General features: G+C 41.7%; 2 protein-coding genes across 2 annotated transcripts; both read right to left on the bottom strand.

The window, feature by feature from the left end:
- Window positions 1–577: 577 nt before the first annotated feature.
- Window positions 578–4,499, bottom strand: LOC306776876 (cytochrome P450 2J6-like). The gene is made up of 9 exons (XM_079267751.1): window positions 4,138–4,499; window positions 3,194–3,359; window positions 2,947–3,099; window positions 2,707–2,867; window positions 2,408–2,584; window positions 2,176–2,314; window positions 1,803–1,990; window positions 1,566–1,707; window positions 578–1,467 (listed from the first exon to the last, which is right to left on the bottom strand). Exons 1-9 carry the CDS (start codon window positions 4,327–4,329, stop codon window positions 1,292–1,294), a joined length of 1,494 nt encoding a protein of 497 aa, XP_079123877.1. The 5' UTR covers window positions 4,330–4,499; the 3' UTR covers window positions 578–1,291.
- Window positions 4,500–9,048: 4,549 nt separating this feature from the next.
- Window positions 9,049–13,042, bottom strand: LOC306776877 (cytochrome P450 2J2-like; the record flags this gene model as incomplete). Its single annotated transcript, XM_079267752.1, has 9 exons — window positions 9,049–9,224; window positions 9,906–10,047; window positions 10,145–10,332; window positions 10,445–10,586; window positions 11,156–11,332; window positions 11,422–11,582; window positions 11,669–11,818; window positions 12,080–12,242; window positions 12,860–13,042. 9 exons carry the CDS (start codon window positions 13,040–13,042, stop codon window positions 9,049–9,051), a joined length of 1,482 nt encoding a protein of 493 aa, XP_079123878.1.
- Window positions 13,043–13,819: the final 777 nt, after the last annotated feature.

The following is a 13,819-nucleotide window of genomic DNA, read 5'->3' as shown; positions in this document are numbered from 1 at the left end:
GATCGCGAGGAGTAGTATAATGTCAGTTTATACTGTTGATACAGTTTTCACTGATTATTGACTTTCGGTATTAGAGTCAATTGAACGTGTTCTGTGAAGCATATAATATAGTCGGGGCCGGCGATGTCAGAAACCGGCCCAAACCCCGTCTGCCTACCGGGGATTCCCCCGGTATCCCCGATGGCCAGTCCGCCCCTGCATCGTGATAGTGTAATCAGAGTCAAGTACAAAGTACAAAGTGCAGCGGGAACAAAAGTCATCGAATCTAACTGATCTGATCTGAACTCCTTGTGCAGTTGCAGGTAAAAGGGGAAATGGGTTGGACCACTACAGTACACGGCTAAAGACTGCTCTCTTATGTTTGTCATTTTCAAAGATAAGAACACAAGATCATTATACAATTTTCAATACTTTGCAACTAGTGTGATTGTGTTGAGTGTTTGATGCTCACTCCTCTACCTGTGTCCTCGCCTTTTCAACAAAACCATGTCAATCAATTCATGTGAAAGGCCAACGCTGGGATTCAACCACAAACATTTATTGATTCAAGAACAGAATGAAACATCCTTAATACAGACTTTTAAACATTCTTTTACAAGTTTTGTGCAATCCCTACTCAAAGAAGTTGAGAACAAATGATGAGAGTGATGACCTCGCCTCAATCAAAGGCAAAATCAAAGAACTTTACGAGGCTTTGATTTGCGCGTATGGATGCTGGAATCTATTTCGATATATTTTGCTAGATGTGAAGGAAATCATGCATAACTTATGTGGAGCAACTACATAAGACATAATCAGCGAATGGATATATGACAACCTAATATATTATGATCTCCCGTTGCTCCACACTGGTGAGTGATCTACAGAATCAGCTCATTATATTGTCCAACAATTAACGGTTCAACACCTTATTAATGTCATAAGTTAATGACATTCAGTAGATACAAGCTGGTCAGACCAGACATCAGCTGTTTATTTGGTTGTTTATTTTCTTTGTCTCTCACACAGGCGTGTAAACATGGATGCATTATGAGACAGAGTCCTTGGGCACCAACATGCAAAAGGCCCGATCACCTCTCTCAGCAAGACACAGACTTTATATTTGTATTTCTTTGCGGGTTTTTTTGCATCTTTTAATAGTTGCTTTGAGCCTCTTTGCAGTTGCCTTGTGTCTCTTTGTGGTCCCCAACAGGATGGAAAAATAACTAAAGATTTCTCTCCTGAAGCTTTTTTGCTGAGTCTTGTCGCACGTTATTTAGAAAGAAATCAGTTCAGTGAGATGTTACATAATTCAGTGAGCCTTGGCGTGAACCTTGAAGGGGTGTGGTACGCGTGTAATTCCAGTTACTCCTTCTGTACTCAACTCTACTCCATCAGGAACAGAGAAAGAGAACTTCTGTAGTAAAGCGACCAAAAACAGGAACAGCTCCATCTTGGCCAGGTTTTCACCAAGACACGCACGTTTCCCTGAAGAGACCACAAACACATATGAAGGTGTCACAGCTCAGGATTAAGAATATATTCTGGTTCAGGTTAGGGTTTCGATTGAGGTGAATGTGGTTTACCTGCAGAGAAAGCTAGGAGAGCTTCTCTCTTCACAAACTTTCCCTCAGCATCCAGGAAGTGTCCGGGGTTGAAGGTGTCCGGAGTCTCCCATTCAGTCTTGTCGGACAGCACAGTGGTTAGGTTGGGCAACAAGGACGTACCCTAGAAAACAAGATCCATATGCTAAGACTAAGTAATTCACTCACATTTTACAAATAATCGTGTTGAGACTTAAAGTAACTGTGCGCTAAATGCACCTTGGGTATGAAGTAACCGCCCAGCATCGTATCCTTGGCGGCCAGTCTGAGTGCATTCAGAGCAATAATGTTTCCCATCCTCTGGGTCTCGTGGAGGACAGCATCAGTGTAGGGCAGGTTGGGTCTGTCTGCCATACTGGGCTGTCGGGTCCGTCCGATCACTCCGTCTATTTCTGCCTGGACTTTATCTAGGAAAACAAGAACATGGAAGGAACAGGGTGAGCCATCAGCCTCAGCTGAACTTTGTGATCAGTGCTTGTTGACAAATATTAGCATGCTACATGCTAAACTAAGATTGTGAAACAGCATGTTAGCATTGTTACTGTGAGAAATGCATTCAGATCAAAGCAGCCTCACAGAGCATGTGACCTACCCTTAATATCAGGGAGTTTTATGAGATAAACCAAAGCCCAAAGCAAAGTGGTGGAGGTTGTCTCCGTTCCAGCCTCGAACAGATCCATAGAGTTCAGAGCCAGATTGGTCTCAGTGAAACCCAGATCAGACTCTTTGTGCTGTTCAGAAACACATATACAATCCATTAGTGAGTGATTGATAGATAGACAGGAAGGGCAACACTTTGTCCTACACTGCAGCTGCTAGCTTACATTCTTCATTTCAATGATGAAAGCGTCAATGTAGTCCCGGGGATCGCTGTGGTCCAGGTCCTTCTTGTGGCTCTCTATCTCCTGACTGAAGAAGTCCTGGATGGCGTTGAAATGAGTGAACATTTTGTTGTGAGGACCTGGCAAGTGCTTCATCACTCCGGGGAATGCCTGATACAGCTATTCAGAAGAAACAGTAGATGAGAGAAATTTACAAACACGTCACCTTTCGTGATTCATTTAAGCACAGACTTGGGTCTCTCGTCAGAGGTCAATGATTGAACTAAATGGATATTACTGACCAGACCCCATACAGAGCCCTCCAGTTGAAGAACTTCAGACAAATACTTCCGCATGGTCTGGAAGTTGTGGTCGCTGTAGTCAAACCGTTTCCCCATCACCAGCTGGCAAATGATGTTGGATGCAGCATTGTTGAAGAGGACTGCTGGGTTGAAAGGTTCACCTGGAGGAGAGGAGTCTACGGTTCAGACAATGCTATGCTACTGAAGAGCTGTTGATAATGACCTCATTGTTTACACCACCTTTCTCCTTCTCTATCTCCTCCTGCAGGTGTCGGAACTCCTCACAGATACTCTGCTCCATGGTTCTTTTGCCCAGGCCGAAGTTACGTAAGGTAGACAAGGCAAAGCGTCGCTGTCTCTTCCATGTTTCACCGTTGCTCATGAACAGACCGCCTAGACACAAGCATGCAGAGGAAGTGGGGTTAACGGCTCAGGGGAACTAATTCCTTCACAATATGAGACGAGAGAGAGAGAAAGATTTGCACACCTGTGTCTCCTGAGTAAAACCTGTCAGTGATTGCATTGAATGGTCGATCCACAAAGTTGTCGGCTTGTGTCACTATGGCTTCCTTCACCATCTTGTACCCACAGACAAACACCATCTTTTCACCGCCGAAGCGGACACTGAACACATTCCCGTAGATGTCAGCCAGCTGTGGACAATGAATCAAGAAGAAACACTGATGAACGCCAACACACTACTGCACCAGGGGACCTTTTAAATTGTTCAAAGACAAGACCTACCATTACCCAATGAGCAGCCAATAGGTGTTCCAAGATCAGAACTTCACATTAATTGTTTTTTTCTCAATTTGACCACCAGTTACCAGTATCTGCTATTAGTTTCCCAATACAAAATATTAAAGTTGCATCCGGGTGAACCATTAAAAATAATTTAAATCACTTCCTTTCTTTTTTTGTCACACAAAGTTGTACTTCAGTGTTTCCCCTGGTTTACAGCTGGGGGGGGGGGGGGCACTTGTCTGGACTTGGACACGGAGCAGGAGAGCTACTCTGGCTGCTACTCGCAGGAGAGCGTGTAAATAAGATAAATAACACAAGGCTGTTTAGTTTGTTTAATAAAAGAACAAGGTATAGACCTGTTCTATAGGAAAGGGAACCTGAAATGACTTCTGTTGTGATCTGGTGCGATATAAAAAACAAAATTAACTCCAACTTCAAGGGGGGGGGGGGGGGGGGGGTGCCGCGCCCTAATACAACGGTTGGGGAAACACTTATTGTTATTGTCCACATACTTCACTATTACGATACAAATTGCACAATAGCGTTTGTGAAAGATCTTAAACTGACTGGAAATTCCATTGAGTGAATCAAATAAATAGTTCATCAAATAAATAGTTCATCAAATAAATAGTTCAAATCTGTCTCAATAAAATTCACACTGAAATGAAAATATGCATTCAACTTTACCTTTGAAAAATACTTGTATGGATGTTTCCTGTCCATGCTGAAAAAATTCCCCACAACGGGAAGACAAAACGGTCCTGGAGGATAATTTGGAGGATTCCTGTGTTTGAGGAAGTCTGCTATTATGATGAAAACGAAAATAAAGAGGAATAACACCTTGAAGTCAAAATCCAGCAAAAAATTAAAAAGCCCCATTGTTAAAGAGAGTTGAAGCAGCAACACGATTGAAGGTCTGAGACTCTGCCTCTTCAGGAACCGCCCATCGTTATATAATGCCTATTCATGCTTGATTTAACCCTTAAATGGTCCATGCATCTTGACTACTCGCATTACCAAGATTACAGGACGGACGACTTAAAAAACAATCCGTCAATCACAGTCTGCACAAAAGGGTGTGTGACACTTTACAAGCAGCTACATGAGCAACAACAATGTAAAACTCCTTCAGTGACCTTAGACTGAAGTTGGCTGTTCATAGTGTAAACAGTGTCTGAGCCAACATACAAAGTAGAGTGGGAGGAACATACAAAGTAGAGTGGGAGGAACATACAAAGTAGAGTGGGAGGAACATACAAAGTAGAGTGGGAGGGACATACAAAGTAGAGTGGGAGGGACATACAAAGTAGAGTGGGAGGAACATACAAAGTAGAGTGGGAGGAACATACAAAGTAGAGTGGGAGGGAGTTGCATGTCAATGAGTTACTAGGCAGGAACAGATCCAGACAAAATAGAACCAGATTTCCACAGTCAACACCTAGTGGTCTGTTTCTGTACTGCTATCAGGCAAAGCAGAGGAACAAACATTCAACCACATACAGTCAGTAGGTTTTGGGTTTTCATCCATATTGATTGGCTTTGTCAACACCATACTTTCTCCTCTATTTTAAAGAACATATTGATAACAAATATATTAATGAAATCTTTATACATTGTCATTAATTACAAGGACAAAGGGAAATGTCTCATAAACAGAGAGCCATGAACACAAGAATATTTTAATGAAGAAATGATGCTATCACATACAACTACATGTGACAGAGAGAATGAAAGTATTCAGTACTGTCACGGGGCATGATGAGGACTCAAGCGCAGACAGTCGGATGCAGTGAGAAAAGGGTTTTGATGAAATACGAACACAACAGGGAATCCAAGGACGAGACAAGAGACGAGGGGGGAAATCCGGCAGGCCGAGGCGAGGCAGGGCGACTGGGAAACAGGACGAGCAAAAACAGGCGTGTAGGTATGAACAATGACCTGGCAGTGAGTGCGTGAGAGACAGGGGTTCATGAAGTGGTTTGAACAGGTGAGGAGAGTTGTGCTGATGAGGGAGTGCTTGATTACCGATCAGGGACAGGTGAAGGGTTGGACTGGTGCTGAGGGAGTGGCTGACAGGTAGAGTGATTGCTTAGCGGCAGGATTAGGGAGTTAGGCTGGTGCTGAGGGAGTAAGGAGGGTGAAACTAAACAAAGACACACAAGGCAAAGCCTGATCGTGACAAGCAGTAATAGACTAATAACAATAGTAGCAGTGGGTGTTAGGCAGGGCCACGGCAGAACGCACGACCGTGGTCCCGGTACAACAAGATCCTTGGAAATCTAGGATCACCAAGTCAGAAATGTGATACTTCTTATACCCGGAGGGATTAGAAGCAGATATTTGTTTCTAAAACGTTCCATTTCTACGCAACAACCTGTGGAGCTTACATTAGCATAGTACGTCAGCATGCCATTTAAAGGTGTACTAAATGAATACACATGCTGCTTTTAATGATTGTAACAGTGAATAAGGACCTACCTAGCTTTACACGAACAGTGTTCCTTAATTCTGATGTCTCGATGTGGTGGTTTGCTTTTACACTGTGATCTGTAGATTATGTTCTAGGTAGGGCCATGCTATCAATTTCAGCAAACATCCCAGTATGATTTCATGCAAAAAAAATGTAAGTATCAAACACGCATTATTACTTTGCAGTTAAATATTTAACATGTATTCCAACACGAAAACAATCAGTAAATAACACTTATATAATATAATATAACATGTTCATTTATTGAGATGCCCCTATGGACCTTGTTATAGGAGGTAAAGATCAGGAGAAGTAAACATGAAGTGTAATTATGAATACTGATGTTAAATTAAGCTATGATGAGTTTTCACTGTTAATTTAACATCTCTATTACATGTTGATGCCTCCATGACCAAGTTAAGCAGATGAGACTGAGGACAGCTATGTAGAAGAAAAGATGTTCACTTTGTCTAATATGTAGCTTGACAGAGTTCTCATGTGTCTCCTGGTGTTCTCATGTTTCCTTACCTCCTCATCCCTCACTCCCTACCCTGGTGTTCTCATGTTTCCTTACCTCCTCATCCCTCACTCCCGTAACTGTCCGTGCTGGATCTGTATGAAGCTGCTTCTTCTTCTTCTCCTGAATTTGTGGCGGTTGGCATTTTTTTTTCTTTATTGAACATTGTCAACAGACATTCAGCAGATCATGAACATTCTTACACAAATAAGATTTAGGTATAAAAAGTAAATGTCAATCACATAAAATCAAAAAAAATAAGGTATCTAAACATAATGGTATCTTAAGAGGGGCTAAAGAAAATGTTTTATTCATTTTATTTTATTATTTAAAATATATAATTATAGTATATATACATACACACATACATACATATGTGTACATGTATATATTTACTAAAATCTACCCATGCACAGTGGCCTTAGTTACCTCAGCAGATGCCCAAACCACGATGCTAGTTTTCTCGACTTAAAAGTTTCAGTGGACTGCACTCCTTATTAGTAAAGTTGACATTTTGAGTAAGCTCAACTTTTTCCAAAGGGATTTGTTGACTCAACTTTAAAAAAGGTGTTAGTCCAACAAATTTGAAGTTTGGCTTTTTAGAGTGCAGGACAAATCGACGGCCTCACATCACCCCCGTACTCCGATCTCTCCACTGGCTCCCTGTAGCATCTAGGATACACTTTAACATTCTCACCATCACTTACAGAGCACTTCACGGTCAGGCTGTAAGAGCCGTGGTGACCGAGCCTTTGAGGCAGTGGCCCCGAGGCTCTGGAATGCTCTGCCTGCAACTCTGCGCCTCGCAGATACTGTGGATACTTTTAAAAGCCAGCTCAAAACCCACCTGTTTAGGCTGGCGTTTGTGTAAAAGTAAACCCATGTCCTAGACCTGCTCTTAAAATATGTTTTCCATTTTTATTTTATTATTTTTTATTATTTTTTATTTATTTTATTTTTTTATTTTTTTATATTCTCTGTGTAGATAATTTACTGATCCTAGGGTCACATTGTGTTTTTTATGCTTTTAAATGTCTGCTCTGTTAAGCACTTTGTGATACTACTGTCTGTGAAAAGCGCTATATCAATAAAATTCATTCATTCATTCAAGTAATATCATGTCAAGAAATATGATGGCAATAACTCATGAGCAACAACAATCTCAGCTCAGAAATGTCATAACACACAAGTGCAAAACCTCTCCAGTCTTTATAGCCTTTCACTTAGATTGCATCGTGATAGTGTAATCAGAGTCAAGTACAAAGTACAAAGTGCAGCGGGAACAAAAGTCATCGAATCTAACTGATCTGATCTGAACTCCTTGTGCAGTTGCAGGTAAAAGGGGAAATGGGTTGGACCACTACGGTACACGGCTAAAGACTACTCTCTTATGTTTGTCATTTTCAAAGATAAGAACACAAGATCATTATACAATTTGCAATACTTTGCAACTAGTGTGATTGTGTTGAGTGTTTGATGCTCACTCCTCTACCTGTGTCCTCGCCTTTTCAACAAAACCATGTCAATCAATTCATGTGAAAGGCCAACGCTGGGATTCAACCACAAACATTTATTGATTCAAGAACAGAATGAAACATCCTTAATACAGACTTTTAAACATTCTTTTACAAGTTTTGTGCAATCCCTACTCAAAGAAGTTGAGAACAAATGATGAGAGTGATGACGTCACCTCAATCAAAGGCAAAATCAAAGAACTTTACGAGGCTTTGATTTGCGCGTATGGATGCTGGAATCTATTTCGATATATTTTGCTAGATGTGAAGGAAATCATGCATAACTTATGTGGAGCAACTACATAAGACATAATCAGCGAATGGATATATGACAACCTAATATATTATGATCTCCCGTTGCTCCACACTGGTGAATGATCTACAGAATCAGCTCATTATATTGTCCAACAATTAACGGTTCAACACCTTATTAATGTCATAAGTTAATGACATTCAGTAGATACAAGCTGGTCAGACCAGACGTCAGCTGTTTATTTGGTTGTTTATTTTCTTTGTCTCTCACACAGGCGTGTAAACATGGACGCATTATGAGACGGAGTCCTTGGGCACCAACATGCAAAAGGCCCGATCACCTCTCTCAGCAAGACACAGACTTTATATTTGTATTTCTTTGCGGGTTTTTTTGCGTCTTTTAATAGTTGCTTTGAGCCTCTTTGCAGTTGCCTTGTGTCTCTTTGTGGTTGTTTTGTCTCTCTTTCTAGTCATTTTGAATCTCTATGTTGTTGGTTTGCCCCTTTTCCTAGTCCTTTTGAGTCTCTTTTTATATCTCTTTGTGGTAATTTTGCATCTCTTGGCAGTTGCTTTGAGTCTCTTTGCAGCTGTTTTGCTTCTCTTTGTAGATGTTCTGTTCTTGTTGTAGTCATTGTGTCTCTTTGTCGTTGTTTTATGTCTCTTTGAGTGACATTTTGTAGGTGGAGGCCCCCTGGGCACACTTCTGTGGGAGGACCGTGGGAGTGCAGGTGCTGTAATTACTGTACCTAAGATACAAATCAAAGGCAACTGGGCTTACTGCCTTAAAACAATGAGTAAGTCCAGTTGTCTTTGACTTAGAACTTGCAAATATCGATTGTGTTGTGTCAGCGAGGCTCAGCCAGGACCCTGAACTCTTCGGGGGAATAGGTGAAGCCTATCACAGCCTCCAAGCTGGGCATTTCTCCAGGAACAGGAGAGAAGGCGAAGCGTTGGAGGAGAGACGTAAAGAAAAGGAACAGCTCCATCCTGGCCAGGTGCTCTCCCATACACCCACGTTTACCTGAGGGGAAACAGTCGACAGCAGCTTAAGGTTAAACCGCAGAACCACGTCTCGCTATCATGAACTACTGTATGTTGGCGATATGGTGTGTGATGGCAGCAATTTTTAGCAACCAAATAGAATGCTGCAGGAATGAATCCTAAAACCCGGATATTAGTCACTATTTTTACACTTCCGGTTCCCTCGTTTCAAAGTCAATGGGGTTTTTTGAATGGGTTTTTGGTTAGATGCTTGAAATAAGGTCTGAGGTTAACACGCACTTAAAAGATTTTAAGGTTTTGAAAGGTTTTGAATTTTTAAGCGTTTGCGTGTCTTAAAGTCGGTTGCTAACAAGTAGCTAAATGAAACGACTGAACGCCATCACGCCTTCACAGCCTCATTGTTTATACTCGCACTATGTGACAGTGGTGTAGCTTCTTTCCAGCACAACGTCAGCTTTTTACTGCTGCCGATTGCACTCACCCTTCAAAAATCCTAATTGTGAAGATAATCTTGCTGAGCAAAACGCGTAAGTATCATAAACATTTGTGTTGCCACAGAGTTTATTTTCTGCAATCATCCAAAAAACCAATGGGGAAAAAAATCCCATTGGATTTTTGTGCTATGCTAACTTCAGGGTTGGCCTACAAAAATATGTCATCCCTGCAGTATACTGTATCACTGAAGGTGTATCGATCAGACCTGCTGAGAACGGTAGGAAGGCCTCTCTTCTGCGGAACCGGCCCTCTGAATCCAAGAAATGCTCAGGATTGAAGATATCTGGAGTCGCCCACTCATTCTTATCAAACAGCACCGATGCAAGAATTGTAGTTATAGAAGTGCCCTGGAAAAAACAAGCATGAGATGTTGATATCAGTCGTGTATAAATAACTAACAGCTTGTCATTCGTATCTGGGTGAGCCTGGTAAATAGTCCTTTACTTTGGGTATTAAATATCCTCCCAGTGTGGTGTCTTTACTGGCCATTTTGGGGAATCCCATGGGAAGGATATTTCCCATCCTTTGAGTCTCATGGATGACCGCGTCGGTATAAGGCATGTTGGGTCTGTCGGCCACGGTGGGCTGACGAGACTGTCCGATCACTCGGTCTATCTCTGCCTGGACTTTCTCTGAGCGAGGAAGCAGAGCCACTGAACATTATGCAACTTGGAAAATGCACAAAACCATGTAAAATCTTCAGGAAAATACTCTTGTGCTCAATGTGATTAAAAAGATAGGAACCCTGTATCTCTGGGTAGTGGATCATGTAGACGAGGGCCCAGCGTAAAGTGGTGGCGCTTGATTCTGTACCAGCCTCAATCAGGTCCAGAGTGCAAACCACTAGGGTTTCAGTGTTGAAGCCAGCCTGGGGATCCTTCTTTTTCTGTAAAAGTTTCATCAACATCATACATTGTGCCGTGCTGTCAAATGCTATTAATTACTTTACCTGTGAATCACGCAAAAGTGTGTTAACATTACCAGCGCCGTCTCAGCATGGCTCATTGAAACTCTTGGTTCATCATAACTGCAACAACGGATAGTGTATGTAGACATTCTGTGTGTTTTTAGGGTGATTCTGTGATTCATGTCTTGAACAGCTATGAATATCTTCGAGCAATTTTTGACGGCAAACTAATCAAATAAAAAAATAAAAAAAAATTAGTTGGACAGATTAGCCATAATTCAGACAACTGAGCCAAGAAATTGGATTTTTCAGGCAGAACTTTGGGGATTTTGTCCTCCCTCACCATGGTCGGATTGTGGTGGTGACACGTAATCCTCCTCCTCTTCCTCCTGCCATTAGAAGTCTTTCTTGCTGTTCATACCACGTCACTAGTTCTGACCGATGCAGCTGCATCTATAGTTTTAAATCGGCGCCTGACGATTGTTTTAAGACAAATGTGAAAACATTGTGGACCTATCCTCTGTCAGGATCCCAGGGAGGGATCTTACCTTCTCCATCTCTGCCATGTACACATCGATATAATCACGAGGGTCCTCAGGGTTCCACTCCTCCTGATGCTTCTCTACTTGCTTTTTCAGGAAAGCCAGGATCTCCTTGTAGTTGTTGTGGATAGTCTGGTGAGGTCCTGGCAGGTGCTTCATCAAGCCAGGAAACGCATCATACAGCTGTTGATGGGGACAAACTCTCAGATCAAGTTATAGACCAACAGTTTGTTGTGTGATCACATGATAGTGGAGACTGATCAGGGAGGTACCTGAGCCAGAGGAGAGCCGGCGAGCACGATGGCCTCATTGTCCAACTCCAGAACCTTTCGAAAGCTTCGATCACTGTATTCAAAGCGATGTCCGAAGAGCACAGACGATATGATGTTACCCACAGCGGTCGTTATGATGTAGTGGGGGTTAAATGGTCCTCCTGGACATATGATGAATGCAATTCAAGTGATGATGAACAATATTCGGATGTAAATCCTGCGTACTAACGGATTAATCGCTACTTGCCTTGTTCCTCTTTGAAAGCTTCACAGAGGAAGTTGGTTTCCACTTCGATGTATTTTTCCAGCAACCTCTGGCCCGCTCCAAAGTAACGCAGGTGAGTGCTGGCAAACTTCCTCTGCTGCTTCCAAAGGTAACCATTGCTCAAAGCGATGCCTGTGGGAATATTGTAAAGGCAAACCATGAACAGGTTTTAGAAGTCTATCACGTCTGAGCACCACATTGTCACTTCTGAATCTGGTGGAAAAGACAAAATATCATCACTATTCTACAAAGCCAACATTTATCGCCAGAGTTAGCTGACTGAGCTGTGATTTAGTTAAATCCTTCAACACCGCATACAGAGATGTTGTTTTACCGTGGAGAAAGACATTTTCGGTACCATACAATCACGCTCTCTCTCTTGTTCATACTCACCAATCCCCTTGAAGGTTTCGTGGAAGAGAGGGACAATAGGTCGATCAACGAAGCTGTCCAGCTGGTTAACAAGAGCCTCTTTGACCATCTTGTGGCCCGAAATGAACACCAACCGCTCGTTGCCTTTCCTCAAGCTGAACACTGGACCGTACTCCTGAGCGAGCTGCATTTAAAAAAAACTCTTCAAGAGAGGGAATGTATTGGTTGAATATGTTAACTTGGATAGAACGTTTTTGTCTCGTGAAATGCTTAAGAAGAAGAGACGATTACATAAACGCTTCATGGAAAACCTTGAGGGAACATCACGCTGCAACCACGAAAGGAAAAGTAGTCCCTCTGCTATTGATGCTCGTAATACTGCCGCTACTCTGTGGTGATGCAGATGGTCTCGTTTGATATATGTTCTCGTGATTTTTCACTTATAAATAAATTAGCACTTATTTTCAATGTATTGACCTGCAGTTTCTCACGAATTATTTGGCATGTTTTTAGCTTTTATAAATGTTTTCATACTACTTTGAAAGCACACTAAGTCCTGACACTTTTATAGCTTTTTATAACTGTAACCTCCGATCACTGATCTAAAGAAGCTTACTGCCTTTATAGTCGTATAAAATAATAATACTAAACTATTAATAGTTGGGGAAAATACATGAACATGAAGTGATATCAAATTGTCAGTTGATTAGAAAGCACTTTTGAGTTACAATCGTGCCCCTCGGATATTAAAGATGAACCCTTCTCTACTCTACTAATAAAGTGGTACTATGTGCACCTCACCTTGTCCATTGTTTTGAAGTCAACTCTTGTGAAGATATTTCCTAGAAAAGGCAGCGCCAAGGGTCCGGGTGGAAAGCTGTGTGGCCTCCAGTTTCTGACCACATTTGTCAGAAGTAACACTGCAGAACTGAACAACAGCCAGCCAGTGAAGTCCATATAATCAAAAAGTGCTTGAAAAATCATGATGAATGTGTCTGAGGACGATGTGGGGAAAAACAGGCACGCGAAACAGTTATGTAACACTGGTGACCTCTTCAACTCTGAAGTGAAAAAAACAAGGCTGGAGCTTGAACTCCAGCTGGAAGAGAGGTGACTGATTACCCGGGAGGGGTTGGCGTGGGGACAAAGAAGGAAATGTTTGGAGAGAGGAGGAGGACAGGAGTGCACAAAGAGGAAAGGAGTTTTATATTACATTAAAAACAACGAACCCGAAGAAAACGGAAGATATGTTTGGTTTTTGTAGCGGCTTTCGGCTGGAATGACCTTTTGTTTAAAGAATCTAAATATGTTATTTTGAGTTAGAACACAACCGCTTGTTGACTTCATTTGTGCACCCACGCCTCACGATTGAAATAATGCTTCCGTAAAAACGCAGCTCCAGTTATAATCCACTGATTTATGGTTCTGAGTGGGGTGATTCTGCAAAGTTAGTACTTTTAGTATCTTAACTTAAATTTGAGTATTTCTACGTTCCAGAGAGCATTTGATATAGTAAAACATCACAGTGGTGGGCTTCCATATAAACTGTCTTTTATGAATATGACTAAAACATATTCCACTCACTAAATCTTGACCCAAACAAAACAAAAAAAGACTTAAATGTGACTTTAAACCAACTACAATTTTCATTGAGCTGCTAAGATTAAAAACTACATTGTATGTTATGTAAGTTTTGTGCTTTTATTTTGAAGGTCAGACACGCAATAGGCAAGTCTTGTCTTGTGAAACACAAACCTTCCG

Source organism: Melanostigma gelatinosum (assembly GCF_949748355.1).
Source record: "Melanostigma gelatinosum genome assembly, chromosome: 4".
NCBI classification, from domain to species: domain Eukaryota; kingdom Metazoa; phylum Chordata; class Actinopteri; order Perciformes; family Zoarcidae; genus Melanostigma; species Melanostigma gelatinosum.
The sequence above is the reverse complement of the archived record's forward strand: the minus strand, read 5'-3'. Positions and strand labels throughout refer to the sequence as shown.